This window comes from Zalophus californianus, chromosome 14, assembly GCF_009762305.2.
Source record: "Zalophus californianus isolate mZalCal1 chromosome 14, mZalCal1.pri.v2, whole genome shotgun sequence".
Taxonomy (NCBI): Eukaryota; Metazoa; Chordata; class Mammalia; order Carnivora; family Otariidae; genus Zalophus; species Zalophus californianus.
In genome coordinates, this window is record NC_045608.1 from 76,463,250 (window position 1) to 76,488,521 (window position 25,272).

Sequence of the window (25,272 nt, forward strand, 5' to 3'; positions counted from 1 at the left end):
GACAGAGAGAGACACACACAGAGAGAGGGAACACAAGCAGGGGGAGTGGGAGAGGGAGAAGCAGGCTCCCCACTGAGCAGGGAGCCCGATGTGGGGCTCAATCACAGGACCCTGGGACCATGACCCGAGCCGAAGGCAGACCCTTAACGACTGAGCCACCCAGGCACCCCAGCCCATCTCTTTTCAATGCAAAGCCCAGCGATGTCACACTGGTAGCTCGAAACCTGCTTCCACTAGATAGAGTAAATGTTAATAACAGGATTACATTGAAAAGTGCATCCTGTCTGTAGCTGTTACATCATGGATAGCATAAAAATATTAAGGAAATATTCTTCCCGTATTGGAAACCCTTACCTGATGCAGCAAAGAAGTCGCTTATGCCATGATGAAGGGATGAAGTCCCAAATCACACTGATGTGGAAGTATAAACTGAAAAATAAGGTGAGCGTTTTAGCTGAAAACTAATTTTATTTCTAAAATTATATGAAGACACCATTGACAGAAGGTTTTATATTACCCCTCAAGTGGTATTGTAACTTTTATTGGTGTGACATATAATTGTTTTTTGGATTCTGATACCTAAAAGCCCAAAATGACAGTGATGTGGTAGTGAAGCTGAAAGAGGTTTTGGTGTAATTAACACAATGTTACAAGGCTGAGGGATAGTTTAACAGTCGATCACCTATCAGAAGTAATGACAACAAGTTTATTGGAAGAATAGGGGTTTGGGATGCAACTGCACCTACCCAGTGGTGTTGATTTACAACCAGAGGTGGACTATGGTTATGAGAATTTGACAAAAATAAGAATATTTTCTGTAAGCATCAAATGGCTATATGGAATTTGTAATAAAGAGTACTGTGTATATTAGTATTATTTATAAACTGTGTGCTACACATCCCCTTATGTGAGTAAAATTTATCAAACACACATATACTTTTCCACAGAGCTGGTTGTGAAATATTTACCAGTCTACCTCTGCTTGTCACCCACCTCTAGCCTATATTGACCACGCCTCCTCCAGGAGGTTCAAGTTCTGTCCAGAGTCCCCCTCAGTGTCAATCATGCCTAATATTTATAGGCACCTGCCTTTAGACCAGTAGTTCAATGCCAATGTTAAGATACTTTGGAGAGAGCCATGAGCATGTCTTGGCTCTGCATGGTACCCTTCTCTGGGTTGGCCTGGGCCTCAGCATCCCTCGGCTCTCTAGCTAGCTTCCTATCACTGCAGAGACCATTTCTAAGACTCAGTCATTGCTCCCAAATGTTGGGTTCCGAAATCCTTGACTATATTTTAAAATAGTCGCACAAATGTCATATCACATTTTTTCCCCAGAAGGAGATGCCAACTGTATATCTTGTAGCCTAGAGAATTCTTAGACTTGATGTTTTAACTTGTTGTTTTGACAATACTGACTTCTACCTGGATCGTGATCAATTTGCTTTGAGTGTTTGTGGGATCGAGCAGAGTCGCCTTAGCCCACAGGTGCATCTAGGTGCTGCTATGAAATGATAATTAGCAAGAACATCGCTTTCACTTTGGTTTTATCAACTTACTCCAACAGTGACATCTCACAGGGCTTGGTAAGAAATAACTTCTCTGCACGATGGAGAGACTCAAGAAAGGAGGAAGGCAGGAATAATCTCAGAGCCTTTATTTCAACCGCCTCTTCCTTTGCATTAAATTTAGCTAAGACCATTGCCTTACACAACTCCAAACTATTTTATTCTTTTCACATGGACTTATTTCCAAGAGCATGCATCCCCCACGGGAAGCCCCAGAGAGCTGTGTTGGTGTTTTCAGAATTAATTTACGGGCCTCTGAGGGCACTCGGCGTGGTCGCCTTCGCGCAGGTAATGCGGGAACTGGCTGAGATTTTGTACGAGACAGATGTCATCTGGAAAATGAAACAAAAATGCCAGTGCCACAAAACAAACTCAAGGTCTGAATAGAACAAACCCATCGTTTAACCATGTAAACCACGTGCGGAGGAGGGGAGGGATGGGGTGGAGCAGAATTCATCCAGTTTCTACACCCTTTGTGTTTTATTTTTGTTTGAAATGATTATATTAGCTCAGAATCATTTAATTTTTAGGAGCGGGGTGCATGAACCATCTCAGAGCTCAACCTGGGGGCGCGCTGAGCATCTGAATAAACACACAGCCCTTGGAGATAGACCGTGTAGATAAAAATTCAGCCCCTCCCCGCTCCATCTAAAAGGTCAGAGAATTTGAAAGACTGGAAGAATCAAGCGTTTGCTCATTTCTGTCTGGCCTGAGCAATGGAATTAAGGTGAACAAAAACTGAAAATGCCTGACAAGCTTTGTAAAGATAAATAGCCAGGAGAATGTAGTTTCCAAAAGGGAATTCTTGCAATGGTTTAAGAAAATTAGCCTGGTTGTAACTATCATCTATTGAATCCTTCCTCGTGTAACTCTTTTGTTATTCACACAAAGAACTGCACATTCATACTTCATTGCTGAAAAGAGCAAACAACATATGGTTGACAAAAGGCACGTACCCAGAGCAAGAGTGTTCGGAGAGCATGTTCCCAGCAAACACAGTATCGCGACAGCAGTTCCAAACACCTTAGAATGATCCGCGAGATCAGGGTGAGGGCCAGCCAGCTCAGGGGCTGGTGCTCCCCCTGCCCGTGTTCTTTTTTGGGGGGGGGGGACTTCTTTCCCACCCTTTCCTGTAGGACTCGGTTCCACTCAGGCCCTACTGACACTTGTCCCCTAAGTCACTGCCTTACTGATAGTGCTTATGAGGGAGAAACTTCCAGCACTCATTGTTGGTGGAGGGTTCATGAGCCAGCAGGTGAACGAACCTGCTGATTACATGCTAAAAATCAAGATTTTCTGTCCTTCCCTCTGCTTCCTCATCATATACTGACACTGTGCAAGAGTACCTGAAGGCGTGCACATGCACACGCACACATGCACATGCACGAAGGTGGGCCTGGAGTCAGGAGCCTGGGGTTTTTGCTACTTCTCTGCTGCAAACAGCATGATTGAGAACACCCCACACATCTGAGACCAGTTTCCTCTTTTGTAAAGTGAGGGGGTGGGATTAGATGATCACTGGGGACCAGCTCAGCTCACACAGCTCCTGGACTAGGACCGCGGCACCACATACCCCTGAAAGGAGACAGATGGCCTCTACAGTGGGGACAATGAGAGCACTTATTCCATCCCACTGGTGACCCAGCGCCCTCCTGGCTTGCAGTCCCCAAATCTCTCCTGCATTTTCATCTGGCCCTTCCTCTTCAGAGCATCTTCCTGCCCCGGTTCAAATGCCTGTGATTAATATTTTTTTTTTAATGTATTTATTTGAGAGAGCGAGAATGAGAGACAGAGAGAGCACATGACAGGTTGGAGGGAGAAGCAGACTCCCCGCTGAGCGGGGAGCCCGATGCGGGACTCCATCCCGGGACTCCATCCCGGGACTCCAGGATCATGACCTGAGCCGAAGGCAGTCGCTTAACCGACTGAGCCACCCAGGCGCCCATGCCTGTGGTTAATATTATAGCTCAATTAAAGCAGTTAGCAGATGGTCACTGAGGAAGAAAGGCAGAGAAGTTTTCCTGGGAGAGCTTTTTCAGGGTGATTTAAGAGGCTGAGGCCAGTGAAAATTAGAATTGTTCTTACTGGAATTTCCCAGTCTGGGAGCCCAGGTACCTCCCAGAGGCCTCCGTGAATCCTAGGAATGCCAAAGGGAAACTCACCGAGAAGGGAAGGCCATCTACTTTCGTACTCCCATAAAGAGCAGCTCATGTAAAAACAGATACTCCACTGTTCTAGTTATCTATTGTTGCACAGAAAACTAATCCAAAATGTACTGGCTTAAAACAGTAAGCACTTTATTGTATTTCCCAATTATGTGGGTCAGGAAGTCGGGCAGGGCGTGGCTGGTGATTCTTGCATTTCACCAATCACCTGTAGAAGTCATTTCAAAGTTGCTGGATGGGCTGGTCTGGGGCAGGGTTGGGAGGTGTCCAAGATGGCTTCTCCTGCTGGTATGTTGCCTTGGTTAAGGACGGCTTGGCTCAGCTGGGACTGTCGACTGGAGCGCCTACAGGAGATCTCTCTGCTATAGGGGCCTCAGGTTACTTGAATTTCTTACTCAGCATTCAGGGCTCCCACAAAGAGTATTTGAAGAGGCCAGGTAGAAAGTAAATCTTATGATCTTAGCCTTGAGGTTTCCAGAACATCACTTCCACTGCATTCTACTGATGAAGGAAGTCACTGTGGCCAACCCAGATTCAAGGAGGGATGAAGTAAATGCCATCTCTCCGTGGGAGTAGCAAAGAATTTGCAGCCATCTTTAAGCTACCACACCCACCCCATCCCCCCAGAAGAAAATTCCCTATGGCAGGTCCAGTGGGTTTTCAGCTACCGTGAAGGACTGCTCGCTTCAGAATCCAGGTACCTAATCAAAGGCATAGCGTTTTCACCTCCATGTGCCTAACACTTAACCCAAAAGCTGGTCACTTAACTCCAATGGACAAATCCTGTGGTCTATTTTCTCTTGGCTACTTGGCCCAGACTGTTCCTGCTTCTCTTCATTCATACTTCTACTTTTCGTATTAATAATAAATAATATGGTGTTTGTCTTAATTTCCTCAGGCTGCTGTAACAAATACAGCTAAACGGAGTGGCTTCAACAACATTTTTTCTCAAGTTCTGGAGGCTGGGAAGCCCAAGATCCAGTGTCTGGCGAGGGTCTGCTCCTTGGCTTGCAGACAGCTGCCCTGCCCCTGTGTCGTTACACGGCGGAGAGAAAAAGATCCTCACTCTCCCGAACTTTCTTACAAGGGTGCTCATCCTATTCAGAAGGAGTCCACCTTCTAGACCTCATTTTCTGGTAAAGGCCTCCAGTACCTTGGAAGTTAGACTTTAACATATGAATTGGGGTGGGGGTGGGGGCCCATGCCTTCAGCCCATAGCAGTGTTCTTTTTAATCACAAAGTAGCACATGCTCATTGTAGAAAATAGAAGGATGAAAATGACTCATAATGCCACAATCTGGAGATAAGCACAAGTAACACATCCTTCCATTCTTTCTTCTGTGCATACATATTTGCATTTGTAGTTTGCATTATATATAGTTCATCTCTTGCTTTTTCAGTAAATAACTCATGACCATTTTTGTAAGTGGTCAAATACTCCTTGCATTATGTTTTAATGCTCACAAACTATTCCATTACAGGGAATCCATAATTTATTTAGCAACTTCCTAATTGCAGTTCATTTAGGTTTCTCCCAAATTTTGACTTTGGTAAGTAATACTCCAAACATTCTCACATATCAAGATTTGTCCATATGTTTTATTATTTCTTTAAGGGAGATTATGAGAAGTGGAATTCCTGAGTCGAATCCCCTCACCTTGAAATTGTTTCTTCCTTTGACTTCTGTGTCACTTTGTCCTTCAGGATCCTATTATCTCTAGATAATCAGTCCTTAGCATAATGCTTCATCTTTTCCACTGCTTGTGGTAGGTGGCTAAAGTCCTGGTGATGTAGAAATTGTTGGGGTTCGGCGCCCCGGCCAAGAAAGAATTCTTGAGACGTCTCTGGTGCAAAAAGGTGGTTTTATTAAAAGCCGGGGGACAGGACCCGTGGGCAGAAAAGAGCCGCACGGGGGTCGTGAGGAGGGGAGGGGGTTAGGGATAGCGTAGGTCTCTAAGGAATTTTGGAAGCAAGATTTCCAGGACCTTGAGGGGACTCGCTATTGTTAGGAAAAGGTAGTTTATTACTGTCTAATAAAACCTTAGTCATGAGACCCTTCAGATGTGTATCGGTGGGTCATATGCTCGGGGGATGACTGCTAATATGTATCTTGGCGGTAGAGATAAACTTTCCAAAGGAATTTTTATATGTTAAAGAAGACCTACAGGGGGTGGGGCTAAGATTGCCTTTTGCCCTCAGCCAAGTGTCAACTTCCAGGCCACTGAGTTCCTAGAGGAGTGTCACTCCGCCTGCTTCAAGGGCTGTAGGCCGTAAGAAAATTTAATTTTTTCTTTTTCCTTTGTTCCCCATGTTACCAGGGCCTGGTAAGAAGGGCCTGAGTTTAAAATCCCAGAAAAACAAAGAAAAAGATTATTTCCAACTGGCAAAAATGGATTCCTAACAAACCCAAAGAAGTAAACACAAACATTTTTAGTAAAGACTCTTTAAAAGTTCAATAAAATGTCTGGTTATGAGAGTCATCTTCAAGTTTCAGTACTATATGTAAAAAGAACATAAAATAGTATAATTTTCATAAAGGCAAGCTAAAATATAAAATAGTTGAGAATCTAATTCCACTGGAGCAAAATACCATGTTCCTTAAAAAAGAAAGGAAATATGGTAATATAGCAATTCTCTCTAATTCTAAACCAGAGTTTTAGCACTATTCTCATTAAAATTCTAATTGCATACTTTACAGACCTTAATATAATAAGCCCAAAATTCATTTGGGAAAATAAAAGGAATACTTATAAAAAGAATAGTGAGAGACAACTAGCTTTTTCTGAAAATCGATCTTTTTATAATACTCAAGTAGTCAAAATGATATTTTAGAGATTTGCTCTAAAACATAAACTAACAGAACCAAAGAGAAATGGAATAGTTCTAATTTATGTACAAAATTTAATATGTAAGAAATCAAAACGAGTAATAGAATTATTGTTCTTATGATAGTGGTATCTGTGTGGTTAAATATCAGTAATAGAAAAATTAATTTGAACCCATACTTCTCACTGGGGATATTAAAGAATCCGTTTTGAATTGTGAAGATGAACAAAAATACAGAAAATGATTAAAGGAATTAATAAACATTTTTCAAGCAATAGAAAAACTCGTCCCCAAAAAGGACATTTTTAAACCAACTCTTAGAAGATCAGGGGAGAAGCCTATTCTATATGTAACTTTCAAATGAGAGAATTCCTTATTTCATGATCTGAAAAATTCTGGAAATTACCCTACCTCTGGGTCCTGGAGAACCAAAGCTGCTTAGTTTCAGGGGAATGGAGTAGATACAGAAGGGGTCAAAGCTGCCCAGAGACCTTCTCACTGGTGACAGGGAGCCTGTCCAACTTGAGGTACCAGCATCTGAAGTAGTCTCGGTGACCAGCTTCGTGGCTGAGGCTTTCCGTTTCCACGATGAAGTGGCTACTCTCCAGGGAAAGGGAGAGCCCAGCAAAGAGGTCTGTGAGGCAGCATTCTGGAAACGGTGGCACCAGGAGGCAGAAAACAACCGAGAAACCTGTCTGTGGATAACAGGGAGGGCCGTGGAGGACACATCTACCACTGGGACTCAGGTCCAGGTGGTTTCTCCATTCTACCCCTTATGACGCCCTGGGCGTGAGCCTGGACCTGGGGGGCAGCTCGCTGCGGTCGAAGAACTATGGCGAGAAGAGTAGCCGATCAGATCATCGTTACCCAGGACTGTCACTGGTTGTCTTCCAGAAGAATCCGAGGGCGGGGTACCAGCTGTGCCGGGAAGCAGGCTGTGTCGTGCCCCGGTTGGTCCCAGCAATAATCTTGTGCTTACCAGAAGGCAGAACATTAACCCTTTGTCAATTGCCTTTTTTGCTTGGAAGGGGAGAGAAAAGTGGAGAAAATACACCTTGTACCATTTCCCATCTCAACAGGCATCTTTAAAAATGCAAGAGCTTCCTTTGTAAGAACAACATGTATTTTGGGAAACCTACCTTTCTTTATGTGTCAGGTATATCAGATACATTAACACTGTGCGTTATAAAAGGGGATTCTGGGCTTTCCAGCTCCGGCCCCGGACGTAGAAGCTGCTGAGATGTTGATCCCCAAGAAGAACCGAATTGCCATTTATGAACTCCTTTTCAAGGAGGGAGTGATGGTGGCCAAGAAGGATGTCCACATGCCCAAACATCCTGAGCTGGCAGACAAGAATGTGTCCAACCTTCACGTCATGAAGGCCATGCAGTCTCTCAAATCACGAGGGTACGTAAAGGAACAGTTTGCCTGGAGACATTTCTACTGGTTCCTTACCAACGAGGGCATCCAGTATCTCCGTGATTACCTCCACCTGCCCCCCGAGATTGTGCCTGCTACTCTGCGCCGCAGCCGCCCTGAGACTGGCCGACCACGGCCCAAAGGTCTGGAGGGAGAGCGACCTGCAAGACTCACACGAGGGGAAGCTGACAGAGACACCTACAGACGAAGCGCTGTGCCCCCTGGTGCCGACAAGAAAGCTGAGGCTGGGGCTGGGTCAGCAACTGAGTTCCAGTTTAGAGGCGGATTTGGTCGCGGACGTGGTCAGCCACCTCAGTAAAGTTGGAGATGTTTTGTGTTGAATAAATTTGTAGCCAGAAAAAAATTTAAAAATAAAAGGGGGGGATTCTGGTTTAAATACACGTGTGTGGGGGGTGCTGACTATATAAGGGAACCTTATGGTGAACCATTTGTAAAGCAAATAATCATCTCTGATGATCTGTCTCAATCTGGATTTTCATATTCTAGATCAGATTTGCCTGAAGGAAGAGCTCTCTACAAATTTATCTTCTGTTCAAATTAGAATTCATCAGTATCCATACAACCTTTGGAGCAAGACTTCTGTAATGAGTCACCAAATTTGTACAATGCCTGTTGTAAGGATCCAATGGCGTCAACAACTTTAGCTCAGTTTTTGCCTTTTATCCGTACTTCAGAAAACGTAGATACCCTATTGAACAGAGTATGTTCTGGTTCTTTTGTAAAACCTTAGGGCTTACTCCGCAAAAGAAGGAGACGAATGGCAATTCATATGTGAAAAGATGTTTCCTCAGGCTCACTAGCAATCAGAGACGTGTAAATCAGTGTCCCCTGGACCTCGGTCTCTTCCAGGTTTCAGTTCTGGGCCTGGTGGCTGACGGGTTTGAGAAGTGAGACCTCAGGGCAGGACCACGCTTACATACCTTAGCGGCAGACTGGACAGACTCTGCCAGAACACATGCTAAGTAGTTTTAATTTGTGGAGAGGAAATGTTATTTGGAAAAATGGAGTTCCTGGGGCTTTTACACTGTGGTTAGGGCTCGGAGTGCTGGAGAAAACACTTTGAGAGCAGAAGTCCAGCCATGTTATTAGTAATTCATTGGCTTTAGCGCATATGAGAGATAATGCGTTCCTTGGCCCCGTGGTCCAGGTGGTCAGCTCTGCCAGCAATGATTTGGAAGCACTTCTGAGCTGAGCACCACCACGTGGGCTGCTGCAGAGGGTGAGGGGGCCTCCCTCCTGCTGCAGCTGCTCCAGCAGCTGGGATGGAGGCTTCTCCTTTTGTCTGGTTAAAGCAAGTAGACAGGTTTAGCAGACAGCCGTGTATACTGCAGTCCAGACCCACTGAATGGAAACAGGAATGCTCGCGGATGCCCAGTGAGCCATTTCTGGTGCCCCAGTGCGGTTTTTGTTGTCTACGTGAGACCTGATTGAACCCAGCTCCCACATCCTCGAAAGTCCCGGGGTGTCAGGGCTGGAGGGTTGGGTGGGGCACAAAAGCTGCACATTAAATCTAGAGTGGATCCCTGTGCATTTTCTGCACGTTCAGTGCCAGATTATGGAAATGAGCCCTCTACAATAATGCTTAGTAAATTGAAAGAAAGAGAGAAAGAAAAAGAGAAAGAAAGAAAGGAAGGGAGGGAGGGAGGAAGGGAGGGAGAAAGAAAGAAAAAGAAAGAAAGAAAAAGAAAGAAAGAAAGAAAAGAAAGAAAGAAAAAGAACGAAAGAAAGAAAGAAAAGAACGAAAGAACGAAAGAACGAAAGAACGAAAGAACGAAAGAACGAAAGAAAGAAAGAAAGAAAGAAAGAAAGAAAGAAAGAAAGAAAGAAAGAAAGAAAAAGAAAAGAAAGAAAAGAAAGAAAGAAAGAAAATAACCCACTAGTTTATCGGTAGAGTGGAATTGCATGAAATGTTCCTCACGGTTGGTGTGCCCTTCTTTTAATTGTTTTGCTGGGCTGGGGCTGAAATGAGCTTGCTTTTCTCAGTATGCACTAATTAATGCTACAGAGAAGTGGCCAGGAAGTATGCTGCATGAGAGAGGAATTGAGTTTAGGATTAGCATTTGAACAGCATTTGCTGGGGGAAGGCAGAGGCAGCTGGGTTTTTCGCCCATGCAGAAACCTGCTTTGCTTACATTATCATAGCACTTTGATTCCAATATGCAAAAAAGGCTTTCATCCATTCTTTTTTAATCAGTTCCCCTAAGAGGCAAGGGAAAGATGTGATGTCACCATTGAGATGCCCTTTACATGGTCTCCCATTAACGGATCAGTCAGGGACCAGTGCCATCCAAGTGGCCATCCATCACCCCTATTGAAAGACAGGATTGAAATCCTGCTCCTCCAACTTCTAGCCGGAGGAGAGAAAGAAAGAGTCCAGAATCTTGATATGTCAACCCTGGATTCATCAGGACCATGGGAAATCCAAGCCCTCTGCGAAGCTTCCCTAACCTATCTGGCCTCCCTAATGTCCCCCTTCCGTGATCTCTAACTGCACCCGTTGCTTTGCACCTCCCCACAATGTTTACTACAGTCACATGGCACCCCATTATGCTTCTTGAGTGCTTGTCTTCACTCATTCAGCAGTGGGATACGACCTTAGGTTGCATGGTCAGGCCCGTGAGGAGGTGATACTGGGCTGATACCTCCACGGTGAGTGTGGCTGGTCAGTTTCCTCGAGAAACAGACCCTGGGTGGAAATTAGCACACAAGGCATTGATTCCAGTGTGTGCTGGGGGGTCAACGCCCATGGAATGGAGAGAGAGGAAGCAGCATTGGCAGATGCAGTCCCAATGAGGCCTCGGGAGTGGAGATGGCCTTTCGGAGCTGCCCCAAGTTGGGGTGGGGCAGGCATTTATGCTTCTGCAGTAATCAGCCATTAGATGTGGACTGCTCCAGAAAGGAAACATGACCTTGGGAGACGCAGCTCTCCTGGCTGGGGCAGCTCCCCAAGGGCACTGACAGCTGAGGGCTGTCTGCTGGCAACACTTTCAGCAGCTGGGGAGCAAGTCCTTCAGTTCTGAAGAGGGATCTCAGCAGCTGGGGGTAGAGGGGACAGCATCCATAATATACAGAGGAAGAACATTCTGGGTAGAGAAAAGAGCAAATGCAAAAGCCTAAGGCAAGAGTTTGCTTGGTGTGTATAAGCAACAGAAAGGAGGAATGTAAGTAGACTAGAGAGAATGAGGTAGAAGACAGGGAGTGGAAAGACAGGCTGGAGCTTATGGGCCAGGAGTTCTGTATCTATTCTGGTGGCAATGGGAGCCATTTCAGGGTTGAAGCAGGAGAGTAACAAGATTGATTTATACTTTTGCAGACCACACTGGCTGTCAGGTATAAGTGAGCTGTAGGGTGAAGAGTGGAAATGGGGAAGCAGTAAGAGGTTATAGCAAGTCGGATATGAAAGGAGAGTAACTTGGATTGGGGTTATGGCAGGGAAGTTGATGAGCTGTGGTTGAATTCGGGATTTATTTTGGGAGTAGAGCCAGTGGGTCTTGCTGATTGGTTGGATATAGGGTTTGAGAGGAAAAGATAATTAAAGAGGACTCCTAGGTACGTAGCCTGCCTGCCCACATGGGGGGTAGGGGAGATGGAAGTGGTTTGGGTGTGATTAGGTATGAGTGGAGGATAGAGAGGCAAATGAGTTAGGATTTGTTCTGGACATGGTAAATTTGATATTCCCGTCTTAGTCTTGGTTCCCCAGAAACAAATTCTGAGACAAGAGTTTGAGTGCAATAGTTGAATCGGGAGAGGATTCAAGGAAACACAAATAGGGAGGTGGGGAAGGGAGAGAGGGAAGAGAAAGCAGCCATAGGGTGTACTTTATCAAGCAAGTTACTGATGTAGAGACAACCAGAGCTTATGATTGCCAGGGAACTCTAGAAAGCATTATAGAGCACGCACTGCAGAGCGGTCCCACCCAAAAGGTTACGGATGCTGGCATATTTGTCAACCACTCTTATGTGCACTCCTGAGTTAGTAATTCCTTGGCATTTTCAGCCAGCCATACGTTCGAGCAGAATGGGCTCTGCCAGGTGAAGAAGTCCTCAGGCCAAGAGGCTGCTCCTGGCCACCAGAAGTCAGGCTAGTGGGCACTGAAATGGTATCCTGGTGGGAAAGAATAGATCCAGAGTCAGGACCTAGTCAGGACACCAGATAACACAAGGAGGTGCTAGGATCTAAGGGAGCCAAGTCCAATGGCTAATTTCATAGTTGACTCTCAAGTCACAAAGAAAAACACATGCAGCTAGATGAGGTGGTAGTCTGATCCGAGTGATGCCCATGGATGAGGCAGTGGTCTGATCCGAGTGATGCCCATTGGCAGAGCTTCTTGGCACTTGGCACATCTTTTGAAGATCCCAAGTCAATAGTAGAGGATCTCCGCAGTCCCCGAACCTAAGTGGGATTGAATGGATCATTAAGGGATGTCAGTGTTGCTTCTCTGGGGAACTTGCCTCGAGACTCATGAAGTGGGCGCCTGGGTGGCTCAGTTGGTTAAGCGACTGCCTTCGGCTCAGGTCATGATCCTGGAGTCCCGGGATCGAGTCCCACATCGGGCTCCCTGCTCGGCAGGGAGTCTGCTTCTCCCTCTGACCTTCTTCCCTCTCGTGCTCTCTGTCTCTCATTCTCTCTTTCTCAAATAAATAAATAAAATCTTTTTAAAAAAAAGATTAAGACACATGAGGTAACTTTTTCAAGGTCGTCTGTAGACCTGAGGTTCTATAAATGTTCCTCTTCTACAAATGCAGAAGCTGAGGTGCAAGAAAGAGAAGGGTTTTTCTTTGACTCTGCAGTTTGCCAGCATCCCCAGCTAGAGCACACTGCACACATAAAAGCTCATCTCAGTAACTGTTTCCATGAAGGAGGCTTGACGATTTTATCAATATTCATGAAAAATTATTTTTTTTAAAGCTAATAAGCATGTCAGAACATCTCAAGCCTGAAGGTCACATTATTCAGAATCCTTTTCTTCTCCTATAGTGCTTTAATTCTGTGTCATCTTTCTGTCACAGTCCAGCACGCGTTCTCAAGTAGTAGTAATGACTCCATTACTTAATCAAAGTCCCAATTAGGACCTATTGTCAAAATGTAATCATCTATTTATCTTTTTTTTTAAGATTTTATTCATTTATTTGACAGAGAGAGACACAGCAAGAGAGGGAACACAAGCAGGAGGAGTGGGAGAGGGAGAAGCAAGCTTCCCACGGAGCAGGGAGCCCAATGCAGGGCTCGATCCCAAGACCCTGGGACCATGACCTGAGCTGAAGGCAGATGCTTAACGACTGAGCCACCCAGGGGCCCCAATCATCTATTTATCTTAAACAGGCTGTCTTCTCTTCTCTAAAGTCACAGTCAATGGAAGTGTTGGAATTTTCCTCAAGAAAGGCTAAATGTAACCTCATTGTTTCCTTTCCCAGCAAATGGTCCTCTTGTTCTGGAACTGGTAACTGATTTTCAAGGCAGGGGCCTTTCTTAACCAAAGGGCGGGGGTGCGGGGGGGGTTAGGAGGGGTAGGGTGGGGAGGCAAAGGCTTCGCAATTTAAATCTCAACAGCCTCCAACTTGGAGATGCTCCTGAAGCTTCTCCTAGGCACAGGGGGGACCCTGACTTCCCCTCAGCTCCAGTTTTTGCTCTTAGCAATCTTTGCTTGCGTCCTTCATGTTGGTTGGGCTTACCTGTGCTCTTGAAAACTGTTTATGATCTTTCCCAGATAAGCCCCATCCTTTCAGTTCTCATTAACAACCAGTCAGAGGTTCCTAACTTGAAGCTCACAGAGCCCTAACAGTTCATAGATTTGTTTCAAGGATACCACAGACCATTTCAAATTAGTCCAAATTTGATGTGGCTCTGCATTTAGTCTTTTCCAAGGTAGAGATTTTTCTACAGCTTCTCAAAGAAATAGGTGACCTGAAACAAGACTGAAAACCACTTTTTTCCCTCGTTCTTTTTTTTTTTTTAGATTTTATTTATTTATTTGAGAGAGAGAATGAGAGAGAGCACGAGAGGGAAGAGGGTCAGAGGGAGAAGCAGACTCCCTGCTGAGCAGGGAGCCCGATGCGGGACTCAATCCCGGGACTCCAGGATCATGACCTGAGCGGAAGGCAGTCGCTTAACCAACTGAGCCACCCAGGCACCCTTCCTCGTTCTTTTTAAAAAGGTTTCAAACATGGGGTGCCTAGGTGGCTCAGTCAGTTAAGCACCTGCCTTTGGCTCAGGTCATGATCCCAGGGTCCTGGGATCCAGCCCCAAGTTAGGCTCCTTGCTCAGCAGGGAGCCTGCTTCTCCCTTCTCCCTCCGCTGTTCCTCCAGCTTGTGCTCTCTGTCAAATAAATAAGTAAAATATTTTTTTAAAAAAGGTTTCAAACAAATAATTTTCCTTTGTTTTGTATTTTCCCTTTGAACCAGCTCTTCATTCAGGGCATCCATTAGGCTGCTCCCCCTTCATTGAATCCCAAACTACCTTCTATCTATCTATCTATCTATCTATCATCTATATTCATGCCAGATTGCTCACATTTATACTCCAAACCTAAACAGTGAGGTAGGAAATTATTTCTCACTCTCTGATTCTTAAAATGGTTAATTTCCCCCCCCTGGAATGGGCATTAAGATTTTGTCATTTCTTCATTTATTTATAAACTGGAAACTTAGACTCTGCTCAAATAAAGATGTCCCACTGAGTTTACCTTGATAGGGGGACAGGAAAATCAAAGGACGTTCTGAATCCGAGGCTGAAGGAAGCAATCCTTCTCATATCACACCTGAGACTTCTCCTCCTGCTGCTAGATTTCACACTCACAGCCACCACGTGCCACACGGTCAGCTGCATGGCACGGTGGTGCCAACTTTACCAGCGCATGTATGCTAATCAGTTATGGTCTTACCTACCACCTTAAAGAGATGGAGCCATAATCTCCCAGCATTTGTCTTCTAAGCTCTTCTCCTGACCTAGGAAAGCCAGTTTGGATGTTGTTGGGGGTGTTTGATTGTTAGAGTGTGATCTGGAGGTGGGTTCTTGGTTGGTCGAGGAAAGCCATGCCAGGAAGTTTGGACATTATGCCAACTGCAATGCAAAACCACTAAAGGATTTAAGTTAAAAAAAAAAAAGAAGAAGTAATGATCAGAGTTGCATTCGAAAAGTAACATTTTCGAGAATAAATAAGGGAGGTATAAGATTTGGAGTCTACATGTCAGGCTAGAAAAGTCTAGATTGGTCCATTTTAGATTGAATGCAGTGGAGATGGAGAGAATGGGCCAGATATAAGGAGACTTAGGACATAGGAAGTGAGTGAGTTAACTGTGGCAGTCGGATAAGACGTAAGAAAAGAGTCAAAGATTACTTCTTTATTTCTAGATTGGATTGGGGTAGGGGGTGGTGCGAGTTACTGGTAGGAAATGAGCAGGCTAGGTGTGGGGAAAGAAAGAGAGGTGAGGAATTCAACTTTGGACATGCTGATTTTGAAGTGCCTGCAAATCATTCAAGAAAGAATGTCCTGCAGACAATTTAAAATACAAAGCCAGGAGCTCAGGGGAGAGGTAGAAACATGGGTCTATCCCCATCAATATGTAGATAACTGAAGATTACCCAGGGATGGGGGATAATGAAAAAATTAGGTCCAGGCCAAACCCTAATATATTTAAAAAATTTTTTTTTAGAGAGAGAGAATGAGGAGGGGGAGGGACAGAGGGAAAGAGAGAGAATCTTAAGGAGGCTCCATGCCCTGCGTGGAGCCCAACACAGGGCTCAATCTCACGATCCTGAGAGGACCTGAGCCAAAATCAAGAGTCAGACTCAGAACTGACTGAGCCCCACCTAATATATGTTTTTAATTTTTTCCTTTAAGTAAACTCCACACCACACATGGGGCTCAAATTCACTACCCTGAGATCAAGAGTCATATGCTCTACTGGCTGAGCCAGCCAGACACTCCAGGACCCTAATATTTAAGACACAGATTAACAAGGGGGAGACTAACAAGAAGTTACCAGGGACTGAGAAAGAAAATAAAGTGTGTGTTGTCACCTGGATGAATCCTGAGGACAATTATGCCGAGTGAAGCGAGCCAGTCATGACAGGAGAAACATCGCATGATTCCACTTGTTTGAGGTACCTGGAGCAGTGAAATTGACAGGGACAGAAAGTAGAATGGTGGTTGTCAAGGACTAGGGGGAAGGAGGGATGGGGAGCTAGTGTTTAATGGGTATAAAATTGCAGTTGTGTAAGATGGAAATAATTTTGGACATAGACAGTGGTGCTGGTGGCTCAACAATGTGAATGTGCTTAATGCCACTAACCATATGTATGAAAGTGGTTGAGATAGTATATGTTATGCTATATGTATTTTGCCACAATTTTCAAAGTGTGCCAGAGAAGCCAGGAGAACAGAGCATTTGGAGAGAAAGGTTGTAGTCAACTGGCACGCATGTCAAGGGGCCAAGCATGATCAGGACTGAAAGATGTTCAGTTGAGCAACATAATGACTACTGATGTTCTCTTAAAAAGTAGCTTTACAGGTGTCGTGGGGATAGAAGGCAGATTTCTGTGGGTGAAAGAATGGAGGGGGGCACCTGGCTCGCTCAGTCAGTAGGCATGCAACTCTTGATGTCAGAGTTCAAGCCCTATATTGGGCATGGAGCCCACTTAAAAAAGAATGGAGGGCTTCCGGGCAAGGTTGCATTGTAGTTTCAAGATGTAAGGTGCCCCCTCTTTCCTGCAATACACAATAAATAAGATATAAATACATAAAAAATATAAAAACAGATGCCAAAGAAAAATCAGAACTGGACAGAATTTAAGGTGGTGAAAACAGACTTTATTCAAAAAGCTACTGCAGTAGGGGAAGAGACTCTAGTATAGAACTGGGCTTAATTCTGGAAACAGCTAGAAGTAGTGGAGAATTACAGCCAAGGAACAAGCTTTGGGAGGGGCCATTGGTGATGGACAATGACTCTGAGGAGATACCAAGCCTGGGGAAATTATGGTTGAACCCCCCTAAGAGAGTCTTGCTCAAGTCCAGCCAGGGTGATCTGATATCACCTGGGAGAGGGGATAGTGGTAGTGGGAAGTTTGATCAGATATCAAGCATAGGGAAATCTTGCTAAACTGACATGCTTTTTTTTTTTCAAGTTTTTTTTTTTTTTTAAAGTAATCTCTACACCCAATGTGAAGCTCAAACCCATAACCCCAAGATCAAGAGTTGCATGCTCCACCAACTGAGCCAGCCGGGTGCCCCTAAACTGAGGATTCTTGCTCAAACTGGATCCTACAAGGAAGCACAGACAGATCTTGTTAGCGAGAGGGTTCAGGGCACCTGGCTAAAGTTTGGTCAAGCAAGAACTCTTGGTCACAGTCCAAAAAAATAACATAAACACTTTTTTTGTTGGAATTAAGCCAAGCTACAAAGGCTTGGTGACTGATCTTAAATATTCTCAACATCATATGGAGCAGTATTTCTATGTTGCTGTAGGGAAGACAGAATTCTTCCTCAACTCTCTTTGGTTCAGTCGGTGGGGCCCATGAATCAAACAGAAAAAAGACAGATTAACAGGAGAAAAAAAAATTTAATTATTTACATATAAGGGGAGTTCACAAAGAAATGTGATTCAAGAAGGAAATTAGATGAGCAAAGGGAAAAAAAGAGAAAGAGAGAGAGAGACAAACCAAGAAACAGACTTTCAACTCTAGAGAACAAGCTGATGGTCCCCAGAGGGGAGGAGGTGGCAGGTGGGGGAACCAGGTGATGGGGACGATGGAGGGCACTTGTCGTGATGAGCACCGGGTGTTGGCTCACTATACTATACACATGAAATTAATATGAGCCTGTATATTAATTGGAATTTAAATAAAATCTTAAAGAGGTGAGGATTAGTGTAGATTATCCAATGTAATCTGAGATTTCATTTAAATGTGGAGGGAGTGGGTGGGGGAGTCCATGTCAGGGTGAGGTGGGAAAGACTCAGTGGGCCTTGCTGGCTTGGAAGAGGCCGAGGAATGCAGGCTGCCCCTGGAAAGTGGAAACCACACAATGGATTCTCCCCTGGAGCCTCCAGGAGGAACACGGCTCTGCTAAAACCTTGATGGTAGCTCAGTGAAATCCACATCAGACTTCTGACCTCTAGTATTGTGAGATAACGAGTGTGGTTTTTTTAAGCCAAAAAATAAAAAAAAAAAAAAAAGAAGGAAGTCAGAATTTAGGGATTATAAACCATTTTAACAAAGGGTAAAAAATTGACTGCGGAGAAGTAACTAGACAGAGAAGGAAGGGTTGGGCTCCTAAGTGCAGTAAATTAATTGTGGGAAGACAAAGACATGGGAAAAACTAAAGGAAGATCAAAGTCATGTAGTAAGGTTTGTTAAACAGACTCGAGTGGGGGTCTTTTCCGTCGATGAGAGTTGTCTTGGTGATTAAGGTCATCTTCCTTTTCCTGGTTCAGGACAGGGAGATACCTTTACAAACAGAGATTTGTTACCTTGACAAAGGGAAATTTATGCCCTCCTGCCTTTAGATAGAAAGAGGGAGGTCAGTGAGATTTTCCTGGGTCTGCTATTTCTCAGTCGCCTTCAGCTCAAAATAATCCTCATGAAAAAGTGGCATATTTTGGGGTAGCGTGCTCTGATCCTCTTCATTGCCAGGATGAGACCTGCGTGTGCACTGGGCCCCATGTGGGATGCTGAAGTCTGTTGTGAAAATGGACCAGGAGGAGGGGAAATATGAATGAATGAGCATGCATGTTTGTGTGCGTGGTGTGTGTGTGTGTGTGTGTGTGTGTGTGAGAGAGAGAGAGAGAGAGAAAGAGAACCCTCCCATTAAGTGTAAAGCCAAAATTCCAAAGTATATGAAAAAAACTAAGAAAGCCAACAAAATGAACAACCAAAAGATAAATTCATTCAATTCATTATTTTGAACTCATGATCCCTAATAAATAGTTAAGAATACTCACAAAAGAGAGAGGATGGAAGCAGTATAAGAAAATTAAACACTAAAACAAACAAAACAACCTTTAAATCTTCAGAAAAGAAGAGAGGATATATTGCATATACCCAGCAAGATCAGCGACACTAAAACAAGGAACATTTTGAGAACAAAAGAGAATATTTGGAAATTAAAAATGTAATTTGAAAAAATTCCACCAAAGAAGGGGAGAACAAAATAAAAGTCATCATCTGGAAATCAGAACAAAAGGAAAAGAGACAGAAAATAGGGAGAGAAGAGAACAAAACTGGAGGATCTGTTTTAGAGACCAAACATCTGATTCTTCACCAGACTTTCGAAAGGTCTGTGGAGAAAATTCAAGAGATCCAGGAACTCGGATGTGAAAAAACCACATCTTTATTTTCCCTAATCTCTAACAGAAATGGAGCATCTCCTTTTGTTATTAATGTAAGCCACAAAACACAGTAGTCCTATGACCTTGTCGCCAAGAGAAATCCTAGATATTTTCAGTTGTTACAGATCTCTTAAAATGAGTTTGCACACATTACTATTTTATTTTTTTAAGATTTTATTTATTCATTTTAAAAAAGATTTTATTTATTTGAGAGAGTGAGAGAGAGCACAAACTGGGGGAAGGAGCAGAGGGAGAAGGAGAAGCAGACTCCCCACTGACCAGTGAGCCTGACACAGGGCTCGATCCCAGGACCCTGAGATCATGACCTGAGCTGAAGGCAGACACTTAACTGACTGAGCCACCCGGGCACCCCGTAAGATTTTATTTTTAAGTAATCTCTCCACCCAACATGGGGCTCACCCTTGTAACCCTAAGATCAAGAGTCACATGCTCAAGGCGCCTGGGTGGCTCAGTCGGTTAAGCATCTGCCTTTGGCTCAGGTCATGATCCTGGGGTCCTAGGATCAAGCCCGGCATCAGGCTCCCTGCTCAGCAGTGAGTCTGTTTCTCCCTCCCCCTCTGTGCTCTCTCTCCCTTTCTCACCTTCTCTCAAATAAATAAATAAAATCTTTTTAAAAAAAAAAGTCACATGCTCTACTGACTGAGCCATTCAGGAGCCCCACTCATTACTACTTTAAAAAGTCCTGGAAGTTATTAAACTTGCTGTTGAATTTTGTTATTTAAGCATACAACTGTAACAAATACAATAACACATATAACTATATGACAAATTTATTTCTTAATGTTTTGTTAATTATATTTCAGTAGAAGTGTTTTTATAATCTGTCAACTGAAAGAAAGCCAACGGGAAGGTAGCTTAGTAAATTCTTTATTTGTCATCTTACTGAGCACTATGGCCCAGGAGACTTTCAGGTTACTCTGAAGAACTGTTCCAAAGCCTGTTAGCTACAGGGGATTCTATATACAAAGAGGGGAAGGGTGTGTATGTTCTTGCAAGCAATCCTCCAAATACTCGTGGGTCACCAGGTATAATTTGTTTTGTTGTAAAGATTAAGGTTTATTGCTTTTCACACAGACACATGAAATACCCTTAAGTCATCATAATACATTAGGTTTCTATCATAATGATTATTCAAAAATATTGCCTGCATGCCTCTGCTTAACTGGTTTTCTGGTTCTAGTTTGTGGGTTCTCCCTGAAGTCACTTGAGAGATCCCAGAAAGCTGACATCAGTCGCCTATTTTAATGCACTACAGTTTTAGTGCATAAACTCTACATTTAATGCACAGAGTGCATACGTATATTGTGTATTTCAAAGTGTTATTGTGAAAAGGGGTTCATAATATAAAAGATAAGAACCTTTAATTTGGAAAACAGGAGTTTCATAAAGATATGAAGACAAAATTAAAGAAATGAAAACAAGAAAAGATTTCCAGACCTGAAGGATATGAATTTCCACATCAAATGGAGCCTCTGTGTGCTTAGACCAATAAAGGAGGATCCACATCAAGATCTAGGATCATGAACTTACAGAACTTATGTGATGAAGACCCCCAGAATCTTGCAAAGAAACAAAAGAACTTATGAAGAACTGGGCATCAGGAATTCATCTAACAGCTCATCTGCAACACCGGAAGCCAGAAGACAATGGAGCAAAGTCTTCAAAATTCTGAAGGAAAATTATCTCCAGTCCAGAATTTTATAAGCAACCAAATTATCAATCTTAAATGATAGTGAGTACACACTGAAACTTCTGCTCCAGAAAAATGAAGGAAGAAATCACACAAGACAGGAATTCAGCCAACTGGTAACCCAACACAGGGGAGAAGTGAAATTCCCAAAATTACAGCAAAGGGTAGTCCCAGATTAATATCTCTCCAGCAGTTCTACAGAGCATGCAAGAGGAGAAAGGGATTCCCCAAGAACAAATGCAAATGATAGTGTATTTGCTGTTTCAACATATCGGAAGATTTAATCTTGGCAGAGATTGGAGGATAAATCAAAGAAAGCTACTTTTAAAACAAAAAAGAGGGGGGCCCCTGGGTGGCTCAGTTGATTAAGCGTCTGCCTTCGGCTCTGGTCATGGTCCCAGGGTCCTGGGATCAATCCCCTGTTTGGCTCCCTGCTCAGCAGGGTAGTTTGCCCCTCCCCCTCCCCCTGCTCATGCTCTCTCTCACTCTCTCTCTCAAATAAATAAATAAAATCCCTAAAAAAAAAAAAAGAGGGAGAAGGAAAAGAAACAGTTGCAGTTTAAAAATTATTTAGAGCGATGCCTGGGTGGTTCAGTTGGTTCAGCGTTGGCCTTTGGCTCAGGTCATAATCTCAGGGTCCTGGGATTGAGTGCTCCACGTTCAGGGTCCCTGCTCAGCGGGGAGTCTGCTCCTCTCTCTGCCTGCCACTTCCCCTGCTTGTGCTCTTTCTCTCTCTCTCAAATAAATAAATAAATCTTTTAAAAAATTATTTAGAAACGAGGAGATTAAATACCCAAAGGAACAACTACAAGAGTGATTGTACGGAAGAGAATAGAGCTTCTCCACCTTGGCATTGTCAGTACTGTGCACTTGGAGAACTCTTTGTTGTAGGGGACTGGCTATCCCATCCTTGACCTAGTGTGTGGCAGGAGTATCCCCCCTTCTAATTGTGAAGATCGAAAATCTCTCCACAGTACAGAGGTCCCTGGGGGGTGGGGATGAGCGCATGCAAAGTCATGCCGGGTTGAAAACTGGAATAGGGAACAGAAGAGTGTTTTTGCTATAAGTCTTGTGAAATTGATTTCAAAGTCATGTCCAGGTACTACTATGATAAAAAAAATTAAATTTAAAATGTCAATAGTAATAAAATAAAAAAAGTCACTAGTATTCACAGATACCAATGATAATCAATTAGAAAAGTATATTGGTAATAGCAACAAAAACTGTTAGGTACCTAAGAATAAATCTCAAAGATGAACAAAGCAGAATAGAAAAAATCATATCTGTTATTAATGGACACAGGACCACCTGAATAAGTGAACATACATCATGCTTGTATATGGGAAGAAAAAAACTTCACAAAGATGGAAATCCTTCCAAAAGTAATTCATAGATTAAATTGAGGTCCGATAAGAATCTCCACAGGGTTTTCTCTGGCTCTAACAAGCTGATCTTAAAATCCATACAAGGAAGAGAAAAGGGTAAAAAAATGTACAATCAATGGAAGAGAATAGAGAGACGAATCCACTCATATTTGAAACTCGGTTTGTGGCAGAAGTGGGATTATTAACCTTTGGAGAGTGTATAACCTTATTCAATAAACAGCCCTGGGAGAATTAGTTATCTGTAGGAAAAAGTCAAATTGGATCCCTATCACAGATAGAAACCAATTCCTGGTATATTAAAAGTCTAAATCTGAAAAGTGAATCATAAATAAGTAGGAAAATATTTTACCTATATAAGAACACATAAATCTTAACAGAAGTTACAGATGTTTGGCCAAATTACAATTTAAAATTTCTTATAATCAGGGACATCAGACATACATAGAAAAGACAGGGCCCTCTGGAAGAAGCCACTTGTAATTCATTAAGTGACATAGGGTTAATAATACCCAGTGTATTTAAATAACTTTTACAAATCAGTAAGAGAAGTGTAATTGAAAAGAAGACAAAAGAATAAGCAGGTCCGGCCAGGAGGGGGAAATGGGTGGGAACAGTCAATAGCATATGAAATGGTGCTTACCCCCATATTAATCACCAGGGAAATGCAAATTAATCACAATAACCTACCATTTCATACTTTTTTTAAAAAGATTTTATTTATTTGAGAGAGTGTGATCGAGAAAGAATGGGAGCAGGGGCAGAGGGAGAGGGAGAAGCAGACTCCCCCGCTGAGCAGGGAGCCCGACACAGGGCTCCATCCCAGGACCCTGGGACCATGACCTCAGCCGAAGGCAGACGCTTGACCGACTGAGCCACCCAGGTGCCCCTACCATTTCATACTTATGAGAGCCTTGATTTTCTTCTGATATCCATTTCCTCCCCCATGTCTCAGGTAAATTGTGGTTTAAGGCAATCACAGCTAACAAAGCCACAAGGCAGTATCAGCTGTGCAGTTGTAGGAAAGGTTTTTTTCACTCTAAAAAGAAAAGACATGTAGGGAAGTAAGAATCTTGGCTCTTTGGGCGCCTGGGTGGCTCAGTTGGTTAAGCGACTGCCTTCGGCTCAGGTCATGATCCTGGAGTCCCGGGATCGAGTCCCACACTGGGCTCCCTGCTCAGCGGGGAGTCTGCTTCTCCCTCTGACCTTCTTCCCTCTCGTGCTCTCTCTCTCTCATTCTCTCTCTCAAATAAAATAAAATAAAATAAAAAGAATCTTGGATCTTTTGGGGTCTCCCAGTAATGTCTGGAGCTATGGCAGCCACCTTGTGAGTGTGAGTAGAGTGAGGTTGAAATGAAGACACTGAGTTGCACAAGGGAGAAAAATGGAACAAACCTGGTCCTTCATGAATTTTTGAATTAACCAACCCTAGTAATGCCAAACCAGATTTTGTATGTCTGTGGAGGGGAGGGGGGGCATAGATCCCTTATTGTTGAAGACATTTTAAGTTTGGTTTTCTAACAGTTGCAGCTTAAATCATCCTAAGTGTCTCTGACACTAAACTGCAAATTACTCAAAAGAAGGGACATGTCTTTTTCACTTTTATCCTCTGTACTAAAAACACTTGCTAAACAGAGGCGCAAAAATTACTTAGTAAATAAATGAAAACCTAGTCAGGATGGCTCTAGAGAATGGTAAATTAACTTTTTTTAATATTCCTCTTTCTTGGTCCCCCTTCCCATCACTCCCCACCCACATATTCCCACCATGCCCACAAGGCCCCCCTAAATTCTTCTGATACAAAATGACAGGAATGAAATTTTTCTCCCTTTCTCCAGGCCCCGTATTAAAAATACCTCTTATGTTGCCATTCCCTCCAGAGTCCCACACACTGCAAACGTTAGTATAATTAACCAATTGCACCAGAATAATTAGTTCCTTACTTTTCCTGCCCAGACCATATATCCATTTTTACAGCTATCTACAAACACCTAAACAAAGAAGTCTCTTTTAGGGTTCCCAGACCCAATTCCAACATGGCAGGGGAGAGGTTTCCACCCTGCAAGACACCAAGCAATTTTCTCGGACATCCTGCTGGTATCCAAGAATTCAAGTCAATTCTGATACTGTCTACCCAGAAATAGCATCAGATCCCACAGGTTAAGGATTCAGTCCCACAAGACGGGCCGCACCCACTCCAGATGCCAGTTACAAGCCCCAGGCTGTCACCTGTGCTTCTGACCTACTGGCTTCAGATTGGCTGTTCCAATGACCTCTTCTTAGGTGGCATTAGTTTGCTAGAGCAGCTCACAGAACTCAGGGAAACACATTTACCGGTTTATCAAAGGATAGGATAAAGGATATGAATCAAGGGCCAGTTGGAAGGAGATAGAGCAAGGTCCGGAATGGAAGAGCTTCTGTCCTTGTAGAGCTTGGCACCAGCTTGGTGGCACATGGGAGTCTTTGGGCTTTAAGAGAGGAAGTGCTCAGAAGATAAAAAAGCTCTCCTCTGCAGTTTTTATGGAGGCTTTATTACATAGCCGTGATTGATTAAGTCGTGGCCATTGCCTGATTCAACCTCTAGCCCGTCTCCCCTCCCTGGAGGTCTGGGGGTAGACCCGCACCCTCCATTCATGGTTAGTCCTCCTGGCAACCAGTCCCCACCCTTGGGTGGGGTCCAAAAATCACCTTTATAATAAGGAGACGCCATTTCACTTCTCCAGTAGAAGCATACTCAGGAACTGTGGCTGAAGACCAAATACATCTGAATGACCAAACAGGTATTATAAATGATTATATCGAAAAGCCAGTGATAGGAAGATGGAGTCCAAGGGCAAAGTTAGTAAGATATTGGCGG

General features: G+C 43.6%; 1 protein-coding gene across 1 annotated transcript; it reads left to right on the forward strand.

Moving 5' to 3' along the window:
- The first annotated feature begins 7,776 nt into the window (after positions 1-7,776).
- LOC113913138 (40S ribosomal protein S10-like) lies at positions 7,777-8,342 on the forward strand. Its single transcript, XM_035723926.1, has one exon. The coding sequence runs from the start codon at positions 7,798-7,800 to the stop codon at positions 8,293-8,295; it is 498 nt and encodes a 165-aa protein (XP_035579819.1). The 5' UTR covers positions 7,777-7,797; the 3' UTR covers positions 8,296-8,342.
- Positions 8,343-25,272: the final 16,930 nt, after the last annotated feature.

What these genes read in the sequence shown, in the direction of transcription:
- LOC113913138 (XM_035723926.1), top strand. Translation starts at nt 7,798, where the DNA reads ATGTTGATCCCCAAGAAGAACCGAATTGCCATTTATGAACTCCTTTTC.